The sequence below is a fragment of the Rhinopithecus roxellana genome, chromosome 19 (genome assembly GCF_007565055.1).
Source record: "Rhinopithecus roxellana isolate Shanxi Qingling chromosome 19, ASM756505v1, whole genome shotgun sequence".
Lineage (NCBI taxonomy): Eukaryota > Metazoa > Chordata > Mammalia > Primates > Cercopithecidae > Rhinopithecus > Rhinopithecus roxellana.
Genome location: NC_044567.1, coordinates 77,330,854 through 77,357,082, shown reverse-complemented (window position 1 = coordinate 77,357,082; position 26,229 = coordinate 77,330,854). Strand labels below are relative to the sequence as shown.

Below are 26,229 nucleotides of genomic sequence, written 5' to 3'. Positions count from 1 at the left end.
CACCCGGCGAGGGAAGTGTGACCGAGGCTCCCACCTGAAGATTGGCCCAGTCCTCAGGTTTCACTCATGACCCTGTGACATCAGCGGCAGCAGCTGTCCTCGCCGGCCCGGCCCCCCAGCCAAGTCCCCCAGAGTTCCAGCCCCAGCCTGAGGTGGGCACGGCGCTCTGGGCTTGTCAGCAACCGCTCTGCTCCCGTCCAATAGTGAGTACTGCGCCCCCACACCCGCTCCGGGCTGGGTACCCCGAGGGGCAGGCCACCCCCAGGGGGAGACCTCTCCGGCCCGAACCCCAGCGTGCCTCTGAGGAAGTCACCACTTTGTTCTGGGTACTGCTGACCGCCTGCCCACACGGGGCTCTGCGGCCTGAGCCCCGCTCTGTCCCGCAGCCCCTGCCGAAACTTCTGGTGCCTGGACCCTCTCTCTGGCCCCAGACTTGCCTCTCTCTGTCCCGTCATCTGTTCCTTCTGTCCCTGCCTGGCAAACTGTCACTGCCCTCAGCAAGGTTCCTTGTTCTGGTCACAAATAGCCCACGGGCTAAGGCTTGGCTCTGGAGGGGCATGGGTGACCCAAGGGACACAGAACGGGGCTGCAGTTTCTTCAGGAGAGGAGAGCAAGGAGCCGAAACAGTGACTTTGCTTGGCCTGTTTGCATGGCTCAGAGGCAGGGCTGTGGGGGGAGGAGTGCGGCAGGAGGCCGGGGTGGGGGGTGCCGGCGGCTCCTTTGCTCTGCTGAGAACAGGAATCTGTGAGATGCCAGCAGAGGACACATCCCAGGCTCTGCCCACGTCCCTGCCCCTCCCCCAGCCCACCCGGCATGGCTGGGCTCTTTCCCTAGAGAAGTCGAGAGCGCTGAGACCTGCCGGGAAGGCGAGGGGGACATAGGGACCGGGTCCATAAAGCCCAGCTTGAGGGGAAGAATATGTGACCACAGCAAAAAGAGGACTCTGGGGGGCCAGAAGGGGTCTGGGGGGCTCTTAGGAGGAGACACAGGGCTGGAGAGTGGGGTCCGGGGATCGGGGCTGGCACAGAACACAGCCCCCTCCCTTCCTCCCTGCTGGGGTGGGCCGTGGCTGGTGGAGAAGGCAGAGTGGCCAGAGTGGAGTTGGGGGGACGTAGTTTGGAGGCAGGGAGGGCTTGTTCTACCAGGACCCTCCAGGTTCTTCCGGGCCATCCCCAAGTCCTCTCACTGTGGCCAGTGGCCTCACTCTGTGTGGTGGTTGTATGGACAGGTCTGGTCACTGTGCTAGCATTTGGAGCCACATCACCTGTGCGGCACCACGTAAATAGACCCAAGGACCTTGGAACCTGTGTCAGGCAGGGCGACCAAGAAAAGGTGAGCAGGGTAAGGGCCTGCCCAGCCCCCTGGCCACACGTGCCCGGCCCGCAGCCTCCTCAGCAGCCCTCCCCCTCTCCATTCCTGGTGTCTCTCAAGGAATTGTGCTGGGATTTTAGGGGGCTTAGGGAAGGCAACGGAGGGTCCTTCGTAGGTGGCTCCCATCCCAGCCTGGCCCTGCTCATCATTTCTGGTTGGAAATCTGCATGGGGTGCGAGCTCAGCCTCAGGGAGCTTCTCCTCAGTTCAAGACCGGCCTGAGTGTTGGTCGAGACCTGCTGTGCTGGCTTTTGTCACCAGGGTCTCTGCTGTGACCCCAGGCCAGGTCCAGGGAAGCCCCGAGTTTGATGCTGAAGGCACGGAACTCCGTGTCAGGTGTTGGGGTGGGTGTGACAAGGCATCTGCCTTTTGGGGGCAACTCTGGCCATCAGAAAGGACAGATCTGATGATGGTGGGGGTGGGGACAGTGCATCTTCAGGGCAGGGGCGGGGTTCTGAGAAGGCTCCTGGAGGAGGCATAACCAGAGAGGCAGGAAGGATTGGAACCTGCAGGGAAGGGTAGAAAGGCTCTCTCCAAACGGAAAATCTGGCCCTGAGGCCCCAGACAGCAGCTTGGGAGAAGGGAGGGGACGCTGGAAGAGGGTGTCAAGGACCATGGAACAGGTTATACAAACGGTCAGGCCCTTGACTCCTGTCACTTCCCTGGGGCGCACAGCTCTCGAGTGGCCAGGGCTGTGTCCACAGAGGCCAAGGCCCCCACTCCCTGGGGAGGAAGCTGACTGGTGCAAGGCAGGGTGGGGGCAGAGGGCAGTGGGTCTCATGGGCAGCCCTACGGCTGGGGCAGGTGTGGGGCTTCCAGCAGTTCTGGTGACTTCGGCAGGGGTCCCCAGCCCTGCTGTGGCAGGAACAGGCCAGGTCCCCCATGGCTCCATTGGAAGGTGCTCGTTGGGGCTGGGGGATCCCAGGTTCCCTGCAGCACCCCCGCCCCGGCCTTTCATGCGTGCTGGCCCCCATTCTGCCTCATCAGCAACAGCTATTTTTATTCCCTGCAGTTTTCAGTCAACAGCCCTTGTTGGGGGGATGGGCTGCTGGAGAAGAGGTGGGGGCTCAAGGAGCCAGGGACAGTAGGAGTGGTGGGGAAGACTCAGCGCCCTGGCAGGGCCCTCTGCCAAGAGCCCTTGCATAAAAGGAAAGAGTGAAACTCTAATAGTTGCTGGCCCCTATCCTGTTTTTGAACTGGACTGTGAAACCAGGCACCCCCACCTAGTGCATAGGTGCTTGAAGGTCACGGTCCACCTCCTGATTAAGAGCCCGAGTTCCTTTCAAACCCTGAGGGTCAGGCTTCTAATCCCAGTTTACTGTATAAATACCATCTGGTGAGTTACTTATCTCCCCTGTCCCTCAGTGTCCTCATCTGTCAAATGGGGGTGATAACAGGATCAGGGTGAGAATTTAATATGCTCATGGACATGTGAGGTGCCTGGAACAGTGCTTGGCATGTAACTGGCTCTACATATGTGTTCACCAGTATTATTGCGGCTATTGCCAGTCTGTGACCCTGACATAAAATGTCTCGTCCCAGGGAAAATAGAAGGAGAGAAGGAGTTACAAGAAGGATGGCTTTGTTCAGTTCTGGGCACCCTTCAGAGCTGGGGGTCGGGGTGGACGTTTTTTTCCCTATCTGGTCTCCCTTGGGTGAGGGGCCTTTTTTTTTTTTTTTTTTTAAATGGAGTCTCACTCTGTCGCCCAGGCTGGAGTGCAGTGGTGCAACCTCGGCTCACTGCAACCTCCACCTCCCAGGCTCAAGTGACTGTCCTGTCTCAGCCTCCCAAGTAGCTGGGATTACAGGCATCTGCCACCACGCCCAGCTACTTTTTTTTTTTTTTTTTTTTTTTTTTTTTTTGTCTTTTTAGTAGAGATGTGGTTTCACCATGTTGACCAGGCTGGTCTCTAACTGCTGACCTCCAGTGATCCACCTGCCTTGGCCTCCCAAAGTGCTGGGATTACAGGCTTGAGCCACTGCGCCCGGCTGGGTGAGGGTCCTTCTATAAAGTGGACTGCAGAGCCCCTTCCATGAGGGCCTGTGGTTTGCAGATGTGGCCATGATGGCCATGATGCCAGAGCAACAGAGCAGGGTCCTTCCAGCCCACCTTTCAGTAAGCTCTGCCGTCAATGCTTAGCTTTTTTTTGAGGTTGGCAAGTTCGTGATCAGTCTAGCTTTGGAGAAGGCTCTCCAAAGAGTAGCTGGGGAGGAAACATCCTGGGAGTGCTTTCTGGGGTGGAGGATTTTCCCAGAGCGAGCCGCAGGGCGCAGCTCCTGAAGGGGTCGTGCTTGCAGTCATGGGAGCAGGGGAGCTGGGTGTCAGCCTTTCCTTCCTCCAGGCTTCAGGCTGTTGCTGAAAAGCCTCTTCTCTAGTGCTGGTGACTGTGCCCCCAGCTCCTCTGTCTCAAGTCGGGAGGACTCAAAGGCTGGGGACGGATGGAGGGAATGGGGAGCCAGGTTGCCTGGAGTTCTCCAGGCCCAGGATTAGGTGTGAGCAGGCCTCTTGGTGGCCTTTCCGTGGACCCACTGCTTCGAGGAGCAGGCAGGGGAAGGGAGGTAGCTCTATGTTCAGGGACGATGTGTCCAAGGGCAGGGGAAGTGGGCTTAGATGTGTGTGTGGAGGATGTGCACATACCAGTATGGGAGACCATCATGCTCAGGGGCTCCTTAAAAAGATCTGATGCCAGGCATGGTGGTACACACCTGTAGTCCCAGCTACCTGAGAGGCTGAGGCAGGAGGATCAACTGACCTCAGGAGTTTGAGTCCATCCTGGGCAATATAGTGAGACCCTATCTCTAGAAAATATTTTAGGCCGGGCGCGGTGGCTCAAGCCTGTAATCCCAGCACTTTGGGAGGCCGAGACAGGCGGATCACGAGGTCAGGAGATCGAGACCATCCTGGCTAACACGGTGAAACCCCGTCTCTACTAAAAATACAAAAAAACTAGCTGGGCGAGGTGGCGGGCGCCTGTAGTCCCAGCTACTCCGGAGGCTGAGGCAGGAGAATGGCGTAAACCCGGGAGGCGGAGCTTGCAGTGAGCTGAGATCCGGCCACTGCACTCTAGCCCAGGCAACAGAGCAAGACTCCGTCTCAAAAAAAAAAAAAAAAGAAAAGAAAAGAAAATATTTTAAAAGAAAGATCCAAGCCAACAGAGGGCAGGAAGCCCTGAGCCTGAGTGGAACAAATTAGCCTCCCCACCCTTCTGAGCAGCTGGGAAATGACTCATAGAGGCAATGAGTGTGCGTATGTGAGAGTGTGTGTGTGTGTGTGTGTGTGTGTACACTGGCAAGGGCATGTGCCTGCATCCAAGTAGGCCATATGGGGGTCAGGGGATATATGAGGGTCAATTGGTGCAAATTGACCTGTGGTTCTCTTCCCCCCACTGACCCCTCCCACACACAGCTCCCAGCACAAAACCTCAGGAATCCTGAGCGTGACCCTACCAGGGCCTACCAGATGCCCACCCCAGCCCACGCCTCTCAGGGGCTTGGCCCAAGGATCTGGCTTGCCCTTTGAAGGGGATAGATGGTTGAGGGTCAGGCTGGCCCATGGAGCAAACTGAGTGGGACCTCAACCTGGGCGGGCCCTGTGCTGAGGGAGGGCAGCTATGCCTAGCCCAGTTCCCCAAAGGGCTGGAAGGAGGCCGAGTCTGCAGTAGCAGGCACAGGGGCTTGGCATGAGAGAGAGCTGCATTTGAGTCCTGACTCCACTGCTGGTTAGCTAGGATGACGAAAGCGAAGTCCCTAGGACAGTGCCTGGCACGTGATAAGCTCCAAATGAACGTGTCCATGATAACTTTTCATCTAGAAATATTTCTTAAGCCTCCACCTCGTGAACCTGTGCACGTCAGCACGACAGGTGACTGCACGGAGATTTGGGGGCCAGAGAAACCAGCCCCTCCCACACTAAGGAAAATCTTTCCCAAGCTGACTGAAACTCAGAATTCCACATCTTACAAATTCTTTTAACTTAAGGCTCAGACTTGGGAGGAGAAACCCACTCTGGAACCTTGTGTTTAGGGAGAAAAGGCTCTGGGGCCGACAGATGAGCCGGGAGAAGTTAGTGGGAAGCGGTCACAGTGCCTGAAACCCAAAGAGCATGTTTGTGGGCTTTTATTTCATCAGACCGGAACCTGTTAGAAGCACTCTGGGTAGAGGAAAAGGGTCAGGTTTGGGAGAGGAGGAAGAAAGTTGGGGAAAAACAAACCAGTTGGCCGGGTGCAGTAGCACATGCCTGTAATCCCAGCACTTTGAGAGGCTGAGGTAGGTGAATCACTTGAGTCCAGGAGTTCAAGACCAGCCTGGCCAACAAAAATTAGCCAGGCATGGTGGTGGGCCCCTGTAATCCCAGCTAATTGGGAGGCTGAGACAGACAGAATTGCTTGAACCCGGGAGGCAGAGGTTGCAATGAGCTGAGATCGTGCCACTGCACTCCAGCCTGGGTGACAAAGTGAGACTTTATCTCAAAAAAAAAAAAAAAAAAAAAAAAAGCAAAAACAAAACTAACCAATGTTCTTGGAGAGCCTTTGAAAATTGTCAGGGAATGGGGCTGATCATGAAAGGAGGGCCTGCCCATACATCCTGAATAGGAAACCAACCGTGGCATACAGTAGGTGCGAAATAAACATGGCCACCACTGTTACTCTTACCCTTTGGGTAGAACAAGTTATCAGGCTAGTTGAATCAGGAGCTTAAAACAGGGAGGCTTGTTCTGACCCAGTGAGCCCCCATGGAAAACACAATCAGCTTTGCCCATCCCTCACCCAGGAGCCCACCCCAACATCACCCCAATTGGTTTCCGGAACTCTCTGGGCCCCTGAGTGTCTGGAGGTTTCCGCCCAAGGCTCCTGGCTCCAGGCTTCCCTCCAAAGTCTGTCAGAGCAGATTTCCTCTGCAGAGTGTCAGGCCAGGAGGAGAGGGCCACTTGGGGTGACTTCCTGTAGGCCCCTGCCTGCCAAGGCACAGGCCACACTTCCTCCTCTCCAGGCCCTAAGTGCTGGCAGAGAAACAATACAGCTACCCCCTTCCCATCCCCACCCCCAACCTGCCCCAGCTGAGAAAAAGTTGTGACTTGAGACTTACAACCTGGGGGACATAGGGATGGATTTTTCACTCCTGGAGCTGGGCCATAGCAGGAACATAGGAATTTGGGAAGTGGGCCACCCGGATGCCCGGTGCTGTCTTTGGCCAGGACAAAGAAGTCTGGTCTGTTTTAGATTCCCAGGAAGTTCCAAGTCTGAGCCCTCACTGCAGGTGAAGCTTGGGGTGGGGGTCTCCACTGGCCGCACATGGTACTTGATCATTTTGCTCCCAATCCATAGAGAAACAAAACAGCTAGATCCTTGTGGGTAGCTATAGCAGCTTTGCCAGAGATGAAGAGCATACTTGGTTGGCAAGAGGGGAGATGGGTGGTGCCTGAGCAAGGCCAGCAAGCAACCTGCCACCTCTGCATCTGGAAGGATGTACCCTGGAGTTAACAGGGAAGGCAGTGAGGGCCAGATCACATTCATTCTCAATCTTCCAAGAGAGTACCTGTATTAGTCTGTTTTCACGCTGCTGATAAAGACAGTGCCCAGACTGAGCACTTTACAAAGGAAAGAAGTTTATTGGGCTTACAGCTCCTCATGCCTGGGGAAGCCTCATAATCATGGCAGAAGGCAGGGAGGAGCAAGTCACATCTTACATGGATGGCAGCAGGTGAAGGGAGAGAGAGAGACCTTGTGCAGGGAAACTTTCCATTTTTAAAACTGTCAAATTTTTATGAGACTTATTCAGTATCATGAGAACAGCACAGGAAAGATCCACCCCCATGATTCAATTATATCTCACTGCGTCCCTCCTAACATGTGGGAATTATGGGAGCTACAACATGAGATTTGGGTAGGAACACTGAGTCGAACCATATTAGTACCTTACAGTGGCTTTTATATTCCAGGCTGGTAGGGGCATGGCTGAGACCACTTTGGGGATTTCAGGCTGATGCACTTCAGCTGGGTAGATTTCTGGATGTTTGAAGAACCCTCACCAAAAGTGTAGTTGTCCCAGGAGGGAAGGTTCTAGAAGGATATAATGGGGATAGGGAGGGAGATCTGTCCTGAGCTTTTGCCTGGCCAATAATTTGGGATAGGATCAGAGACACTCAGCTGTGAAGGATGGCCTTGAACTGAAGAAAAATCAAGATCCAGCTGACCTTCAGAGGACTGGAGGTGGATGAGCAAAGGGAACTTAAATAGAGGAAGATGTAAAATCCTGCATCTGGATTTATATTAACCTTGTATCCTGCAACCCTGCTGTTATCATGATTAGTTCTATAAATTTTCATGTTGATTCTGATTTTGTACTTAGACAATCACATCATTTGTGAACAAAGATAGTTTTATTTCTTCCTTCCCAGTCAGAATACCTTTTATTTCATTTTCTTGTCCTATTGCATTAGCTGGGACTTCCAGTCCGATGCTGGAAAGCTGTGGTGAGAGGGGATAGCCTTACCTTGTTCATGATCTAAGTGGGAAAGCTTTGAGTTTCTCACCATTAAGAGCAATGTTAGGCCAGGCACAGTGGCTCATGCCTGTAATCCCAGCACTTTGGGAGGCCAAGGTGGGTGGATCACCTGAGGTCAGGAGGTCGAGACCAGCCTGACCAACATGGTGAAACCCCGTCTCTACTAAAAAAAATACAAAATTACCCAGGCATGGTGGTGCACACCTGTAATCCCAGAAACTTAGGAGGCTGAGGCAGGAGAATTGCTTGAACCCAGGAGGCAGAGGTTGCAGCCGAGATTACTCCATTGCACTCCAGCCTGGGCAACAAGAATGAAGCTCTGTCAAAAAACAAACAAACAAACAAACAAACAAAAAACAAAGCAATTTTAATTGTAGGTTTTCTGGTAAACACTCTGTTAACTTCAGAAAGTTTCCCTCTACTCCTAGTTTGCTGAGACTTCATCATGAATGGGAGCTGCATTTTGTCAAATGCTTTTGCTGCATCTATTGATATGATTATGTGATCTTTCTTCTTTAGCCTGTTGTTGTGATGGATTACATTAATCAATTTTTTTTTTTTTTTTTTTTTTTTTTTTGGCAACAAGGTCTCACTCTGTCACTCAGGCTGGAGTGCAGTTGTGTGATCACGGCTCACTGCAGCCTTGACCTCCGGAGCTCAGGTGATCCTCCCACCTCAGCTTCCTGGTTAGCTGCAACTGTAGGTGGCCACCACCACACACACCCAGCTAACTTTTTGTACTTTTTGTAGAGATGAGGTTTCACCATGTTGTCCAGGTTGTTCTCAAACTGTGCTCAAGCAATCTGCCTGTCTTGGTCTCCCAAAGTGCTGGATTACAGGCATAAACCACTGCGTCCAGTCTGATTTTCAAATGTTGAACCTGCCTTGCATACCTGAGATAAATTCCACTTGATCGTGGTGTGTAATTCTTTTCATACATTGTTGGATTCAAGATGCTACTATTTTGTGAGGTGCACATGGGTTTAAAAGAGAAAAATCCATTGCACAGTGCATAAGAAGGGGAAGACCTAATTAGACCTCAGCTCATGAGGAAAAGACCTAGGAGTGACTGCAAACCCCAGCTTTGTTTGGGCTGCGGAAGAAGTGAGGCCATTCCGGAATGAATGAACATAAAGTGTGTCCAGGCCAGGGAGAAAAGGCCTCTGTGATCAGACTATATCTGGAATTGGGTGTTCCGATCTGGCTGCACCACAGAGAGAGACAATGCAGGGCTGGACCCACTCCAGAGAAGAGCTGCCTCGCCCTCCAGCGTCCTCAGCCTCGGCTCCCTGCCCGAAGACAGCTGGCCCCAGCCTGGCTCTCTGACTCCCAACCCCTCCCCCCGCATCCCTGTCAGCTCACCACTTCCAGGCCCCCAGGATGGCCTGAATTTGCCCACCACTTCCACCCAAACTTCCATTTCAACGGAGGTTCCATGGGACTTTTCGCTTGTGAAACGGACTCCAGCCCTGGCTACCGGGGAGCTGGGTTTGAGTCTTGGCTCAGCTTCTCATTTATCACTCTCTAAAATTATCTTATTTGCTTCCCTATTTACCGCCTGCTCCCTCCCTCTGGAATGCAAGCTCAGTGAGGACAGGGACTTTGCCACTACTGCGGTCTGCCCTGGCACCCAGACCACAGCCCAGCACGCTGTAGCAGGTGTTCAGAAAATGTTTGTTGAATGAATAAATATGTGAGCTCTGGGTGGGTTCTGGTCCTCTCTGGGCCTTAGTTTCTCCATCTGCAAAATGAGGGAGTTGCACTTGCTGCTCTCAAGTCCTTGTGACTCCAACATTTTTTTTTTTTTTTTTTTTGAAACAGGGTCTCACTCTGTCATCCAGGCTGGCATGCAGTGACACAGTCATAGCTCACTGTGGCTCAAGTGATCCTCCCGCTCCACCTCCCGAGTAGCTGAGACCACAGGCGCACACTACCATCCTCGGCTGATTTGTTTCATTTTTTAGTAGAGACAGGGTCTCGCTATGTTGCCGAGGCTGGTCTTGAACTCCTGAACTCAAGCAGTCCTCCTCCCGCGCCTTCCCAAAGAGCTAGGATTAATTACAGACGTGAGCCACCATGCCCAACAGACTCCAGCATTCTTAAATTCACTGGGAGGAGGTTGCATGGAGCTCCCCCAGACCCTCAACTGCCACATCTCAGGGGATAACTCGGGGGTGGAGGCGAGTGGAAGGACAGCAGGAGCTGTCATCTTGGCCCCCATTACTTCTGCCTGTGGCCTAGGGAGCCACATGGAGATGGCCAGCCCATCGCCTGACTTATCTCCTGGGGCTTTGTTGGTGCTTTGTCCCTGCCAGGAAGTCACTGTTCATACATCCCAGACGTCCTTTCATTCCCCCACTGCTGCCCGTTGAAACAGCATAACTCATGCTCTCTATTCTAGACACACGGAAAGTGTGGACCAGAGGACCACACATGCTGCCAATGATGGCGCCACCCCAGCCCACCTGCCCTGTGAGGGGCTCTCCGAGGCTGCAGGTTGAAATCCAGACCCTCAGGCCTGCAGCAAGCCCTGGCCCAGCTACCATCTTCCCTGCCCCCAAGCCCCTAAACAGCTTCTGTGCTATACATGAGGGAGTTCCCTGTGTCCTGCCTATCTTTGCTCTGGTTATTCTCGCCCCCTGGGATGTCCTTCCCCTCCACTTCCCTGTGTTCCTAACTCACTCATCCTTTGAGGCCCAGCCGAAAAGCCACATCTTTCCTCCCCCTACTTGGAAGTAATCCACTCAAACTCCCAAAACACAGTCAACTCCCCTCTTGAGGGCAGGCCTTGCCATCTCCTTGTGTCTCAGCCGCCATGTGCCACGTCTACCTCCCCCAGGACTGTCAGCTGTGGCAGCTTTCTGTCCTACTCATGCCCAGCTCAGCTTCCAGCCCACAAACAGAATGAATAAATGGGTAGATGAATGACTGAATCAGCGAAACATATCAGAATCCATTTTATCCCTGGAAAGGTCTGTATCCAAAGCCCCATTCGCTTATTCATTCAACAGACACTTATTAAGTGCCTACTGTGTGCACAGTGTTGGGACTGGGCAAGGCAACCAAGACAGACACAGTCGCTGCTCTCTTGGCGTTTCAGCCTACTGAGGGTGACAGACAAATACATAAGGCAAATAAGCAAGTGATTACAAATTATGATATATGATGTCAAGGAAAATACAAGGGTCTGTCACAGGAAGTAAAGGAGAAGGAAGGCCCTTTGCAAGAGGGGACGTTTGAGCTTAGCACAGAGGGATGAGAAGGAAAATCCACGTGAAAGGGGAGAGGGAAGAGGGACCTAGGGGGAGCAGGAGCTGGGTGGAGGCCAAGAGCAGGAGCCAGCGCAGTGGTCAAGGAGCTGGAAGGAGGCCAGTGGGACTGGAGGGGCAGATCAGGAGACAAAGGTGAGAGGTTCAATCACCAGGCCAGGGAGGCCACTATGGTAAGGTTAGGTTTACTCTAAGTGCAACGAGAAATTACTGGAGAATTTTATTTTATTATATATATTTTATTTTATTTTATTTTTTTGAGACAGAGTCTCACTCTGTCGCCCAGGCTGGAAAGCAGTGGCATGATCTCAGCTCACTGCAGCCTCCATCTCCCAGGCTCAAGCGATTCTCCTGCCTTAGCCTCCTGAGTACCTGGGATTACAGTTGCCCACCACCACGTCTGGCTAATTTTTGCATTTTAAGTAGACATGGGGTTTCACCATGTTGGTCAGGCTCATCTTGAACTCCTGACCTCAGGTGATCCACCTGCCTCGGCCTTCCAAAGTGCTGGGATTACAGGTGTGAACCACTGCGCCCAGCCTGGATAATTTTAAAAGGAGAAACAGCATGACTAGTTTTTGTTTTTAAAAGATTCATGGCTATTTTAGGGGCCTGATTCGGAGGGCGTGTATGCAAAAGCAGATAGCAGGAAACAGGCTATTGTAAGAGACTATTGTGGTATGGACCCAGGGAGATGGAAAAATGTCAAGTATAGGTGTATGTTGGAGATGATATTAATAGAACTTTGGACAGGCTGGGTGTGGAAGGTGAAGGAAAAGGAGAATTCAGGGAGACACCCTATTTTTGATTTGAGCAGCCAATAGCAGTGATGCCATTTCCTGGGTGGAACAGTGGAAAATGCAAACGTCTGATTGCAGTTGGGAGGGTGTGAGCCATCCCAGTGGAGCCGTGCGGGGACAGTTGAATATACCAGCCTGGACTTCAAGGGAGACGTCTATCACATTCCCATTCCCATGACATGACTATTATTTTATTCATGAACTTATTATTTTATAATTGATTATTATTTTATTGTATTTATTGATTTTTAGAGACAGGGTCTTGCTCTATTGCCCAGGCTGGAGTGCAGTAGCGCAATCACAGCTCACTGCAGACTCCACTTCCGTGGGTTCAAGTGATCCTCCTGCCTCAGCCTCCTGAATAGCTGGGACTATAGGCACACACCATCACACCCAGTTAATTATTTTATTTTTCGTGGAGACAGGGTCTTACTTTGTTGCCCAGACTGGTCTCCAATTCCTAGGCTCAAATGATCCTCCCACCTTGGCCTCCCAAAGCACTGGGATTATAGGCATGAGACACTGTGCCTGGCCCCACGACATGGTTTGTAGTCATAGGAATGATGCCACCCCAAACCAGCTTGAACCCTGAAAAACCTTAGAGACTGGGGAGAGAAATCAGGACAAGCAGAGGAAAGTGATACAGAGCAGCCAGGGGTGTGGAAGGTAAACAGTGAGCAGCTTCCATGGAGGCTGCAAGAATCGAGTGCTTCCAGAAAGGGGCTGTGGCCAACTGGGCTGTATGGAGCTGAGGACAGAAGCGTGTTCACTGGACTTGGCAGCAGGGAGGGTGTTAGTGACTTGACAAAAGTAGTTTCAGTTGAGGGAAAGGGAAGCCAGGTTGGAATGGATTGGAGAGAGAATGAAAGGTAAGGAAGTCAAGACAGCTGGTGTAGACACTTTCCAAGAAGTTTTACTCTGAAGAGGAACAGGAAAATAGGGCAATAGATGCAGGGAGGTGTGGGGCCAGGAGGGGAGTTTTGTCACCACTGCCATTGCTTTTAAAGTGGGGGAAACTAGACTCTGTTCACAGATGGGGAGAGGTGGATGGGCCGTAGAGAGAGGACACCTGGAGAGGTCTTTGAGAAGCAAGAGGGGCTGAGGTCCTGAGCCCCGGGAAAGCCTGACTCTTGCTTATTATTATTATTCTAACAGGATGGAGGAAGACGAGGTGGGATGGGGAGACGGTTCGGTGGATTTGACAATGTGTGGTGGTTCTTCCTTCCCCAGGGAAGACCATCAGCTAGGAGGCACATGGGGAGGAGTGTGGAGGTCTGAGGAAAGAGGAGAAGGCATGAAATAGTTCTTTTCAAAAAGTGGAAAAGTGAGCCTACCAGAAAAATCCACACTACAGGGCTGGCAGGATTGCGGACAAACCCAGAGTATGTGACCATGAATTTAAGATGAGCTCAACCTGGTCATACCATTTCCCCAGCCACAGTTCTCCAGCTCAGGGCTGACTTTGGAAAAACAGAGCTGGGGACATGCAGTTTCGGGGTTCCCCAGGACAGTGTGATAGAAGGAAAGCGATCATACCCTGGGAGTTGTGGAGGAGGAAACAGAATGATGATCTTCTAAGTGAGGCTAGATGAGGAGGGACGTGAAGTCAGAAGCAGTCTGATGGAGAGGGAGAAAGTGCAGGGTCAAAGAATTGAAGGTGCCCAAAGATTATAGCAACTGGGCCCCTGAGCCAGGAGCTGAGGTGGCAGGGGCAAGGGGAGAGCTTGAAGTGGTGATTTCAGAGGAGATATGTTTTTCTGGCTATGATTTAGGTTCAGGGTGTGTTTAAAGGAGAAAAGAGCTAAGGTGGAGTGCCCCTGTAATTCACTCACTTATTCATTTGCTAAACTTTTATTGAGCTGGTGACACAAACAAGGGGAGAGTTCCACCCGGCTAGGGTACCCAGGAGGGCTTCCTGGAGGAGGTGGTTTTTGTGTGGGTTGAGTCTAGAAAGATGAATGGAAGTTCTCCAGGGAGACAAAGAAGATGGGTGCTCTGGGAGGAGAGCAAACCACAAGCAAAGGCATGGGGGTTAGGGCAGGAGGGTGGGAAATAACTTGGCCCATTTTTGAAAATGGAGGTAGCATGGCAAGAGGATGGGGGAAGGGTAGGCGATGAGGTAGGGATCTGATCATGGAGGGCCTTGGGAGCCCTGGGTAGGGCTTAGGACTTACTCTTAAGCAGTGGAAAGCCATTAAATATTTAAGCAGGGGTGAAATTTGTGATTTTACAAATATTTATGGTAGTCTAGGGGAGAGCCCAGTGGGAGGGGTTTTTTCAGTTGGTTTTTGAGACAGGGTCTCACTCTGTCACTCAGGCTAGAGGGCAGTGGCATCATCATGGCTCACTGCAGCCTCGAATTCCTGAGCTTAAGGGATCCTCCTGCCTCTGTAGCTGGGACTACAGGAGCATGTCACCACTCAGGGAGGTTATTTGAACAGAGCAGGTGAGGGATGGAGGGTGGAAAGGGCAGTGACACTGGAGAGGGAGCCTCAGTAGGGTGTGGAACTGGCCAGATCTACCACCAAGATGCTTCGGGCAACCACCAACCAAAGCCAGCTTTAACAAGTGGAACCAGTGAGGACATTCTTTCCCTCACATTACAAAACAGCCAGACCTCAGGGGTAATGGAGACCTAGGAGAAGAGGAAATTAGGAGGAAGTGAACATTTTGAAGGGTGCTGTGCAAAAAAAAAAAAAAAACAGGCTGCAGAACAGGCCCCAGAGAAGAAGCATCTTCCAGGGGCAGGGAAGGGGCAGGTCCCAGAGCAGAGCTGGGGAGAGTGGCCAGACGCGCAGGTGATGTCCTGCTCCCAAGAAGAAAGGTGATGAGCAGTGTGGGAAGCTCAGGAGGGCCAGTGGGGAAGAAAACACTGGATCTGTCCCCTGGGGAGCTCTGGTGACTCAGGTGAGAGTCATTTCCTCGAGTGCTGGGGTTGGGAGCCAGACTATGTGTCTGTGGGCTTTTGTGGCCCTACTTGGGCTCCTGTAATGAAGAGAGTGAGCAGTATCAGGACAGGAGGATCGTCGCAGCAGGGACTGTGGACTGGGTGGGTGCACAGCAGCCCTGGGGTCTCTTCAAAGCAACCTGGCTGGTTGGCATCTTCTGCGTAGTGACAAGCAGCATGTGGAGGTGTATGTGCGGTGGGTGATGGGGAGGAAGGTGGCAAGGTATACGACAGAGCTGTGAGATGCTGCTGGGAAGGTCTGCATGAGGGGTGGCTCCAGGCCGGGTATGCATGCGTGTGCCTGTGTGTGAAAGTGTGTGTGCACGTGCACATGCACGCTCACGATGGGGGCCAATGAGCAGCTGAGGGCAGGGTTGGCAGGAATAAGCAGAGTCATCCCCGTGGAAACACGACTCCCTTGGTGCTGTAGGGAGCAGCTGGGAAGCCAGGCATGGAGGCGTGGCCAGCTCTGCCCAATGACTCTGGCCTCTCCCTGGCCACCCTCCCCACCCGTTGATCAAGCCTGAGAAGTGCCTGTGCTGACCAGGGCGGGGGCGCTGCTGCAGGGGTTAAGGTCCACTGGGAGAGGGCCACCCTCAGGTGTGGCTTTGGGAGTCTCTAGGGGTCTGTCCAGGTCTCTGTGGTGCAAGAGTGGCTCCAGGTCTGTCCATGTGGGTCTCATGGTGGCTGTGTGTGGCTGGGCTGCAGGGGTCTCTCTGCAACTGCCTGCTGATGTGATCATTCCCCCAGGGCCATTTGCAATAAGTGATCCTCCTTCCCTTCTACAGGGAACGGGCTCTGGAGGGCTGGGCAGGGGAGAGGGGCCAGGTGGGCCCCAGTCCACACAATGCTCACAAGCATCAAAGGCTCCTGGTGGGTGCCCCTTCCCCCCATCCAGTATGTGCATCCACCAGCCAAAAGCAGTCCCCAGGAGCTCTAGCCCTGCCCCCACCATTGGAGTTGTCTATCTCCTTGTCCCTGTGACCTTCCCTGTATGTCCTTCTCTTCCATGTTAGCATCTGCAGCTCTCCAGACTCAATGTTCCTCTCCCAGTTCCCCCTGCCTGCCCAGTGGGCTAGGTCCCCCAGGGCAGTGGGAGGGAACCGCTGGGAGACCTCTGCCGGGCCCAAGGCCCTTCCTTCTTCCCTCTCCCAGCCCAACACCAAGTACTCCAAAGGTCAGGAAAGAGGAATCCACACCCACCCCCATCTTCCTTTTCCCTTCCCTCCAGGCCAGGGATGGCAAATACAGGCTGAGGCACCACATTCTTCCTCCTTGCGCCCCGGCAGACATCACTAATCAATCATAGCAACCTTTTTGCACGGAGCCTGGCTGCCACCTTCATGGTCTCCACCTACATCTCCAGGTGGCCAATATCAGGATCCACATTGGCCCTCAGGATGAAGTCCCTGTGGCAGTCCCACTTTGGGCTAACCCCCCAACCAGGCCCCTCATCTTGGCCCATCCAGAGGTCAACTGAGCACAGTCAGCTGTGATTCTCTCTCTGTCCCATTAGGCTGAAGCCACACAGTTCCCAGAGCTTGAGCCCAGGAGGCAGTCGAAGGCACGAGGGTGTTGGTCCCAAGTCCCAAGGCCACAAAGAATCTGGTTGGTTTGCCGTCGGTCCTGGGGGCGGCCCCTGCCACTGCTGGGGAAAGCGTGGTGTGGGGCCAGGGGTGATGTTCTGTGCCCAGCACCCGTGCAGCAGCAGCACCTGGGCCTTGCAGGTACATCTCCCAGTCCCAACAGAGCCTGCACGCCCACCTCCCCGGCTCAGCCACTGGGCAAGCAGGAGGTGAGGAGTGGACGGCCGGCCCAGGGAGGGGCGGCCGCCTAGCACTCCGGGGCTGTGCACTGCAGCTCCCTTGGCCACCCACCACTCTCCTGGTCTGTGAGCCCAGGATGCGAGGATGGCCAGACCATCTCTGTGCACCCTGGTGCCTCTGGGCCCTGAGTGCTTGCGTCCCTTCACCCGGGAGTCCCTGGCAGCCATAGAACAGCGGGCGGTGGAGGAGGAAGCCCGGCTGCAGCGGAACAAGCAGATGGAGATCGAGGAGCCCGAACGGAAGCCACGAAGTGACTTGGAGGCTGGCAAGAACCTACCCATGATCTATGGGGACCCCCCACCAGAGGTCATCGGCATCCCCCTGGAGGACCTGGATCCCTACTACAGCAACAAGAAGGTCTGGGCCTGGGAGGGCCCCCTCTGTCTGTCTGCAGTCCATCTGTCTGTCCCCGGGCCTCACAGCCTCTCTCCCCACCTTAGACCTTCATCGTACTCAACAAGGGCAAGGCCATCTTCCGCTTCTCCGCCACACCCGCTCTCTACCTGCTGAGCCCCTTCAGCCTGGTCAGGCGCGGGGCCATCAAGGTGCTCATCCACGCATATCCTGCCTGAGACGGGAGAAGCGGAAGGGGTTAGGGATGGGCGAGATGGGGTGCTCTGGCCCAGGAGACCCTCTGTCACCTCCCATCCTAGCTGCTTCCTCACTTTCCTTGACCCTGCCCCACGCTGTTCAGCATGTTCATCATGATCACCATCTTGACCAACTGTGTCTTCATGACCATGAGTGACCCGCCTCCCTGGTCCAAGAATGTGGAGTAAGTCTCCCTGCTCCCTGAGCTCCCCAGCCCTGGGACACAGCCCGTTTCAGGTGTCTGCACCTCTGTGTGATGCTGCTCTTGTCTTTCAGGGAGACACACTGTCACCGTGACCCTCATTCGCACCTTGAGCCCCCAGGGTGGCCACACTATCACTCACTAGTGTCCTTAGCCACCTGAGTGGCATATTTCATTTCTGTGTCCCTCCCTTCTTGGGGTCTGTCGTTGCCACACTCACCCCTGCCCAGGTGACATGTCTGCCCTGGCTGGTCCTCTACCCCCCCAGGTACACCTTCACGGGGATTTACACCTTTGAGTCCCTCATCAAGATACTGGCCCGAGGCTTCTGTGTCGACGACTTCACATTCCTCCGGGACCCCTGGAACTGGCTGGACTTCAGCGTCATCATGATGGCGTGAGCAGGGGCCCCAGGACATCCTGAGGCTGGAGTGTGTGAGGGGACGGGGCCAGGCCTCAAAGAGGGCAACTGCCTGGGCTGAGGGCTGCAGGGGACATTGGTCAGTTGTGCAGATAGGGAGCTGCACAATTCTAGAAACTGCCATTCTCAGGGTCTGGCTCAGAGCTTTCCTGATGGACTCCTGATAATCACATGAGGCAGCCCTGACCCACAGGCCCATGGGCCCTCACCCGCTGGGCGAGCCAGGCTATCTTTGCCATCCCCACTCCCCCAGAGCTCCTGCACTGTCCTTCCCAAGTCTTGGGCTCCCAGGGGAGATTTGGGGTGTCTTCCCTGCCCTCCAGACCCTGTGGTACCCCCAGTTTCTTGAGAATCCTCATTCCAGGCCTGGAGAAGCCCTGATTTCTGTCCTACCACCCACCCCAGCCTCTGACAGTTCCCACCCCCCTCCACCCCCTACCCAGGTACCTGACAGAGTTTGTGGACTTGGGCAACATCTCAGCCTTGAGGACCTTCCGGGTGCTGCGGGCCCTCAAAACCATCACGGTCATCCCAGGTACTGGGGAGGTGCAGGGACCCTCTGCCTGAGCCGAGAGACCCCCGTACCACACGCAGGCCTGGAACCTGACTCAGTGTCACAACACTCCCAGGCTGGTGTTTTTGTAGAACTCACAGCAAAGCCAGGATACAGAGGGGCCCGTGTGACCAGAGGGCAGAAGGAGTTCTACTTGGAAGGATAGGCATTTGAGAGGCAGCATGGCAAGGTTGTTAAGCGCACAGACTCAGCTGGGCACGGTGGCTCACGCCTGTAATCCCAGCACTTTGGGAGGCCGAGGCAGGTGGATCAACTAAGGTCAGGAGTTTGAGACCAGCCTGGCCAACAAGGCAAAACCCTGTCTCTACTAAAAATACAAAAATTAGCCTGGCATGGTGGTGTGCACCTGTAATCCCATCTACTCAGGAGGCTGAGGCAGGAGGATCACTTGAACCTGGGGGACAGAGGTGGCAGTGAGCCAAAATCATGCCACTGCACTCCAGCCTGGGCAACAGAGTGAGATTCCATCTCAAAAAAAAAAAAGAAGAGAAATTAGCTGGGCCTGGTTATGCTCTCCTATAGTCCCAGCTACTTGGGAGGCTGAGGCGGGAGGATAGTTTGAGCCCAGGAGATTGAGGCTACCATGAGCTGTAGTCTTGCCACTGCACTCCAGCCTGGGAAAAAGAACAAGACTCTGTCTCAAAAAAAAAAAAAAAAAAAAAAGCACAGATTCTGGAGCCTGACTGCCTGGTTTCAATTCTCACCTCTACTACTTCCTAACTTTAACTTTGGGCAAGTGCCTCACCCTGTCCATGTCTCAGTTTCCTTATCTGTAGAATATGAAGACTAATAGTACCACTCTTTAGATTGTTGTAAGGATTAAATGCCTTAATATCTGTAAGGCCCTCACAGTCCCTGACCCATGGTTTGTGATATATATGCGTGTGCTCAATAAAATAAGCAGACCAAGCAGAGCAGAGAAAGACACAAAAGGACTCCATGAGGAAAAGTCAGAGCCCTGAGAGCTCAATTAGGAACACAGCAGGCACCTGCTGGGCAATAAGGCCAGGGCAATTCCAAAGTAATGCATCAAGAAGCATGTGATCAATAGAATCTGATCATTCAGACCCGCACAAGAGCATGTGGAGAAACTGGAGATTCTCTCCCAGTAAAGGAGAAAAAGAAAAAGGATAGAGATCAGGCTCTCAGAAGAGGGGAAACTGTTAAATCCTAATGTGAGAAAGTACCTGAGGCCAGGTGTGGTGGCCCACGCCTGTAATCTCAGCACTTTGGGAGGCCGAGATGGGTGAATCACTTGAGGTCAGGACTTCGAGACCAGCCTGGCCAACATGGTGAAACCCTGTCTCTACTAAAAATACAAAAATAAGCTGGGCGTCGTGGATTGTGCCTGTAATCCCAGCTACCTGGGAGGTTGAGGCAGGAGAATTGCTTGGACCAAAAAGGCGGAGGTTGCAGTGAGCCAAGATCACACCACTGCACTCCAGCCTGGGCGACAGAGCAAGACTCTATATCAAAAAAAGAAAGAAGGAAGGAAGGAAAGAAAAAAGAGAGAAAAGAAAGAAAGTACCTGAGCTCTCTTCTAGTCTAAAGCCCTCTGACTGCAGCCGAGGAAGGTGTGAGACCCAGGAGAGGAAGCATTTCCAAAATTCCACACTGTACATTGGCCACTGAGCAAGACGGCGTTGCCTTTCCTCTATGCCAGCTGCCGGCATCCTCGGGGCGCAGGAGGGCTTTTATAAGGAGGCTGCCGAGCATTTATTTTCCATATCAGGATAAGAAAAGGAAATGAAGTCATATTAACGCAAGAGGCACTATGATTAGGCCCAAGGAAGAAGTTATGGCTCTTCCATAGGTGATGGGAATCTGCCCTGGGATTCTTTCAGCATCGTTTATGCCTTTGTCTGTCTAAAGAATATAATGATGTTTCAAGGTCAGTCTAGAGCTTCTGCTGTTCCTTGGATGTTACTAGGCATTTTAAGGAAAAGGGTTCTATGGTCAAATATGTTAAGGGTACGTGAGATTAAAGTTTTTGTTCAATAGGCCGGGCGAGGTGGTTCGTGCCTGTAATCCCAGCACTTTGGGAGGCTGAGGCAGGTTGATTACTTGAGGCCAGGAGTTTGAGACCAGCCTGTCCAACATAGTGAAACCTCATCCCTACTAAAAATACAAAAAAAAAAAAAAACAAAAAATGAGCTGGGTGTGGTGGCACACACCTGTAATCCCAGCTACTCGGGAGGCTGAGGCAGGAGAATCACTTGAACCCAGGAGGCAGAGATTGCAGTGAGCCAAGATCATGCCACTGCATTCCAGTCTGGGTGACAGAACGAGACTCTGTCTCTAAATAAATAAATACAAATAAAGTTTTTGTTTATTTCTGCAGGACTTTTCAGAGCCTTTGATAGGATCATCTACATAATGACTCTCCAAGAGCAGAATCTAGAGCGCAGCTTTTCCCAAACATTATCAACCCCCTGCTTTTTAAGGGCACAGCATGGGAGATTAGTGTTCTGTTGAACACACTTTGAGAGCGTTAACCTAGTGACATGTATTAAGCTCCACTGTATGCCTTTGTTTGCTCTATAGGTCAGGCAACAGCCCATCAGGTCTTTATAGTTCCTTCTCCTAGTGGCTGAGTATCTGCGGCCATCTGAAGGCTCCAGATTGAGGATGCGATCAGAGAAGGGTGGGGTTAATTTCAGAAGGCTTCAGGGAAGTAGTGGTGCTCAGTAAGTCAAGCCTTGGAGATGGAGTAGGAAAAAGCTTGGTGGTGGAGGCTGGGGGGGCGCTGTTTTCACCCTGCCCTGCCTCCTGCCAATATCCTTGCCCTCTCTGCCATCAGGGCTAAAGACAATTGTGGGGGCCCTGATCCAGTCGGTGAAAAAGCTGTCGGATGTGATGATCCTCACTGTCTTCTGCCTGAGCGTCTTTGCACTGGTGGGACTGCAGCTCTTCATGGGAAACCTGAGGCAGAAGTGTGTGCGCTGGCCCCCGCCGTTCAACGACACCAACACCACGTGGTACAGTAATGACACGTGGTACGGCAATGACACATGGTATGGCAATGAGATGTGGTATGGCAATGACTCATGGTATGCCAACGACACGTGGAACAGCCATGCAAGCTGGGCCACCAATGATACCTTTGACTGGGATGCCTACATCAATGATGAAGGTAAGAATGGAAAGTGGACAGGCAAAGGGGATCCTGTCACAGTCCCTAGGGTAGCCTCTGCTCCCACATTTTCTTTTTTTTTTTTTTTTTTTTTTGTGACAGAGTCTCACTCTGTCACCCAGGCTGGAGTGCAATGGCGCCATCTCAGCTCACTGTAACCTCCACCTCCTGGCTTCAAGCGATTCTCCTGCCTCGGCCTCCCAAGTAGCTAGGATTACAGGCATGTGCCACCAGGCCCAGCTAATTTTTGTATTTTTAGTAAAGATAGGGTTATGTCATGTTGGCTAGGCTGGTCTCGAACTCCTGATCTCGAACTCCTGATCCTCCCACCTCAGCCTCCCAAAGTGCTGGGATTACAGACGTGAGCCACCGCACCCCACCCTGCCTCCACTTCTTACAAGACAAATAGGCTGGCAAGGACCTGAGCTTAAATCCAGCACTCCGCAGCCTGTGTCACCTCTGACTAGTCACTTGATCTCCCTAGCCCTCTGAATCCTCACCTATAAAATCAAGATAACAATACCTTCCTCAAAGGGTTAGTGCAACAACAAATGACAAACTGTTTTAAAAACCCTAAAGTGCCAGGCGTGGTGGCTCATGCCTGTAATCCCAGCACTTTGGGAGGGCGAGGCAGGCAGATCACCTGAGGTCAGGAGTTCCAGATCAGTCTGACCAACAAGGTGAAACTCCGTCTCTACCAAAAATACAAAAATTAGCTGGGCATAGTGCCTGTAATCCTAGCTACTCGGGAGGCTGAGGCAGGAGAATAGCTTGAAACCTGGTAGATGGAGGTTGCAGTGAACCAAGATCACGCCATTGCACTCCAGCCTGGGCAATAAGAGTGAAACTTGGTCTCAAAAAAAAAAAAAGAAAAAGAAAAATCCTGAAGCTCTCACTAGACAAAGCAAGTCTATAGTTCCTACTCCCTAACCTGTGCACCCCCTGTCCTCCTTCATCACACCACATGCTCACACCCTGGCAGGGTCACCGTTCACCCACCCACACACCCACATCCTATTCACATCTTCACAGGCACACATGCCAGAAACACACACATTCTCACACAGCCACTGTTAGTCTACATAGTGCCTTCTTGCAAATTAGGAAAAGGTACCCCTTCTCACCCTGGTACGTGGATTCCAGCCCCCACACACCCTTCACTCAGGTGCCCTGCACAGGTACACAATAGCCCCATGCACACACATACACGTTCCCTGTTTGTGCTGCTGCTGCGTCCTGACTTTTCGCCTACACTGGGCACTGGGCTGACAGTGCTTGCAGCTGAGCTCCCTGCCAAGTCCCTACCCAGAGACCTTGGAACTTGGAGCTGTCCTTAAAGGATGGGGAAGTGGCAGCCAGGGAACATCCATTTGGTTTATGTGGTACACGCAGACCTGTCCACAGGTGTGCAATGGGCTCAGGTGCTCGCACTGTGTCCATGTGGGTGACTTGCCTCCTCTGTGGCCTCTGACTCCCAAAGGGAACTTCTACTTCCTGGAGGGCTCCAACGATGCCCTACTCTGTGGGAACAGCAGTGATGCTGGGTGAGTGATGCTAAGGGATGCAGAAATGTGCCCCAGGGGTCTTGGAAGGTGGGAGCTGATTGAGACAAGGACCTGGGGTGGATGGGAGTGCAGGGAAACCTACGGGTATGGATGGAATGCTTTTCTGTTTGGGGGACACAGGCAGAACTGATGGATTTTTTTCCCTTGGGGCCCCCATCTGTCCCCAGCTGGAGTGCTCCTCCTACCCTAAACCTAGCCCCCTGTCCTATCCCTAGGCACTGCCCTGAGGGTTATGAGTGCATCAAGACTGGGCGGAACCCCAACTATGGCTACACCAGCTACGACACCTTCAGCTGGGCCTTCCTGGCTCTCTTCCGCCTCATGACACAGGACTATTGGGAGAACCTCTTCCAACTGGTACAACTGCCCCAACCCTGCCCCCCAACCCTACAGCCACTCCCCCTCCATCCCTGCAGCCTCTTCAGGGTCTGATGGGGCCTACCGCAGGATGGCCAACCCCTCAACTGGGCCATCTCCTCATGGACTCCCACAGTGCCCTTATAGGAGCTTGCGCTCTCTGAAACTGGATACCTGTCCCGAGCCAAGCCATGGCTTTAATTCTTTCCACACCTTTGCTTTCAGAGATGAGGTCTGGGCCTAGTGCAGGCACAAGCCCAGGAACCCTTAGGCCTCACAAGAACCAGTAGGACAGCTTAGAAATACAGTGCTGCCTGCCGGGCGCGGGGGCTCACGCCTGAATCCCAGCATTTGAGGAGGCGGAGGTGGATTACGAGGTCAGGAGTTCGAGACCAGCCTGGCCAACATAGTGAAACCCCATCTCTACTAAAAATACAAAAATTAGCTGAGTATGGTGGCACGCACCTATAGTCCCAGCTCCTCAGGAGGCTGAGAAGAGAGAATTGCTTGAACCCGGGAGGTGGAGGTGGCAGTGAGCCGAGACCACGCCACTGCACTCCAGCCTGGGTGACAGAGTGAGACTCTATCTCAAAAAAAAGAAAGAAAGAAATTCAGTGCTGCCCATATTTTATTTGGCTTCTGCTGTTTGCAGGGAAGGTAGGCTGAGTCTGGAAGGACAGTGCCTTCTGATGCCTGACGATGTTTCTAACATTGATGGTGTTGATAACAATAACAAAAATAATAACAGCTACTGGCTGGGTGCAGTGGCTCATGCCTGTAACCCTAGCACACTGAGAGGCTGAGGCAGGCAGATCACTTGAGGTCAGAAGTTTGAGACCAGCCTGGCCAACATGGCAAAACCATTTTTTGTCTCTACAAAAAATGCAAAATTAGCCGGGTTTGGTGGTGAACACCTGTAATTCCAGCTACGCAGGAGATTGAGGAAGGAGAATCACTTCAACCTGGGAGGTGGAGGTTGCAGTGAGCCGAGACCGCACCACTGCACTCCAGCCTGGGCAACAGAGCGAGACTATGTCTAAAAAAAAAATAAATTGATTAAATAATAATAATAATAGCTATTATTTGTTGAGTTCTTACTAGGTGCCAGGCACTGTGGCAAAGCTAGAATTCAAGCTGACCCCAAACCCATGTTCACCAATTTTCTGTCCTGGCTCTCTGATTTCAGGATGCCTGGCTTTTGTCCTCCTCCAAGCCAGAAGACCAAAAACCCTTGAGTCCCAAGTAGATATTTTGAAGTTCCCCAGAACATGGCTCAGCATGCCAATGACAGCCATCAATTCCCCAGGCTCTGTGAGGGAGGGGCTCTGCTTACCCATCTGGGCAATGGATGTATGGAAAGGGGCAGTGGGTCAAAGGAGGTGGATATCATAGAACCCCTCCACTTCCTCTCCCTCTGCTCCCAGACCCTTCGAGCAGCTGGTAAGACCTACATGATCTTCTTCGTGGTCATCATCTTCCTGGGCTCTTTCTACCTCATCAATCTGATCCTGGCCGTGGTGGCCATGGCGTATGCCGAGCAGAACGAGGCCACCCTGGCCGAGGATAAGGAGAAAGAGGAGGAGTTTCAGCAGATGCTCGAGAAGTTCAAAAAGCACCAGGAGGAGCTGGAGAAGGTCTGGACTCAGGGAAAGGAGATAGAGGAGCCAGGGCTCTACCTTCCCTCAGCCGGGGCTGCCACTGGCTTCTCCCTGGGGAGGCTGAGGATGAGGGAGGGCACGGGGGTAGGGGTTTTGAGGCAGAAGAAGCAGAAGGCCCTGGGCTGGGAGTTTTGCTGGTGGCAGGGAGGTGGGGGGATCCAAGCAGTAGAAAAAGCATTTCTCTGCTCTGTGCCTCAGTTTTCCTGTCTATAACAAGGAATCTGGAGTAGCTAAACTTGAAATATTCTTCCAGCTCAAATATTTCTGGTTTTGTGATGCTTTCTGGGTAATGGAAGAGTCCATACTGAGGGAGGGGTAGGTCCTAATGAAGCCCCAGGGAGTGGCTGACCATTTTCTCATTCTGTCAACAAGTGGAGGGTTAGTAGGAGGATCAGAGTCAAGGGTCTTCAGGGCAGAGGGTCCTCAGTCACTTTGGTTCCTACCCTGTCACCCCCACCACCACGGAGGCTGATCCCTCCCCCACCTGCACTAAGTTTGACATAGGACAGGAAGAGGGGCTGCCACCCTGAAGGACTCTGGAAGAAGCTCTGAGGGTCAATTAGTCCATCCCTCTGGCTCAGAGCTGGGCTTCCTGCCCGTCACTCTTGCTGGTCTACAGGCCAAGGCCGCCCAAGCTCTGGAAGGTGGGGAGGCAGATGGGGACCCAGCCCATGGCAAAGACTGCAATGGCGGCCTGGACACATCACCAGAGGAGAAGGGAGCCCCAAGGCAGAGCAGCAGCGGAGACAGCGGCATCTCTGATGCCATGGAAGGTGAGTGCCTTGTGCCCCCCTGCCCACTTAGGTAGGGTGGAGCCTGGCTAGACTGGATTCAGGAGGACAGGGATGCCATGAAAAATGAGTGCCCTGTGCCCCCTCTACCCATTCAGGCCCCTGAGGTCAGGGTGGGGCCTGCCTGGACCAGCTTCAGGACAGTAACTTAATATTGGCGTAGAAGAAACGGCTGTGATAAATATAGTCCTGTCTTAACCTGGCCCAGTTCTAGCTGCAAG

At 53.0% G+C, this 26,229-nt stretch overlaps 1 protein-coding gene across 2 annotated transcripts in view; it reads left to right on the top strand.

Annotated features, from left to right (window-relative positions):
• Nucleotides 1-26,229, top strand: part of SCN4A (sodium voltage-gated channel alpha subunit 4) — a 51,312-nt gene continuing 25,083 nt past the window's right edge. Inside the window, exons 1-11 of one of the 2 annotated variants that reach the window (XM_030923974.1) lie at nt 1-203; nt 16,407-17,073; nt 17,157-17,275; nt 17,402-17,491; nt 17,778-17,906; nt 18,374-18,465; nt 21,305-21,637; nt 23,118-23,181; nt 23,418-23,559; nt 24,984-25,193; nt 25,837-25,990. In XM_030923974.1, the coding sequence (XP_030779834.1) occupies nt 16,801-17,073; nt 17,157-17,275; nt 17,402-17,491; nt 17,778-17,906; nt 18,374-18,465; nt 21,305-21,637; nt 23,118-23,181; nt 23,418-23,559; nt 24,984-25,193; nt 25,837-25,990 (1,606 nt within the window). In that variant the 5' untranslated portion in view covers nt 1-203; nt 16,407-16,800. The remainder of the gene's footprint in view (nt 204-16,406; nt 17,074-17,156; nt 17,276-17,401; nt 17,492-17,777; nt 17,907-18,373; nt 18,466-21,304; nt 21,638-23,117; nt 23,182-23,417; nt 23,560-24,983; nt 25,194-25,836; nt 25,991-26,229) is intronic. The other variant, XM_010380023.2, reaches the window with a different exon arrangement.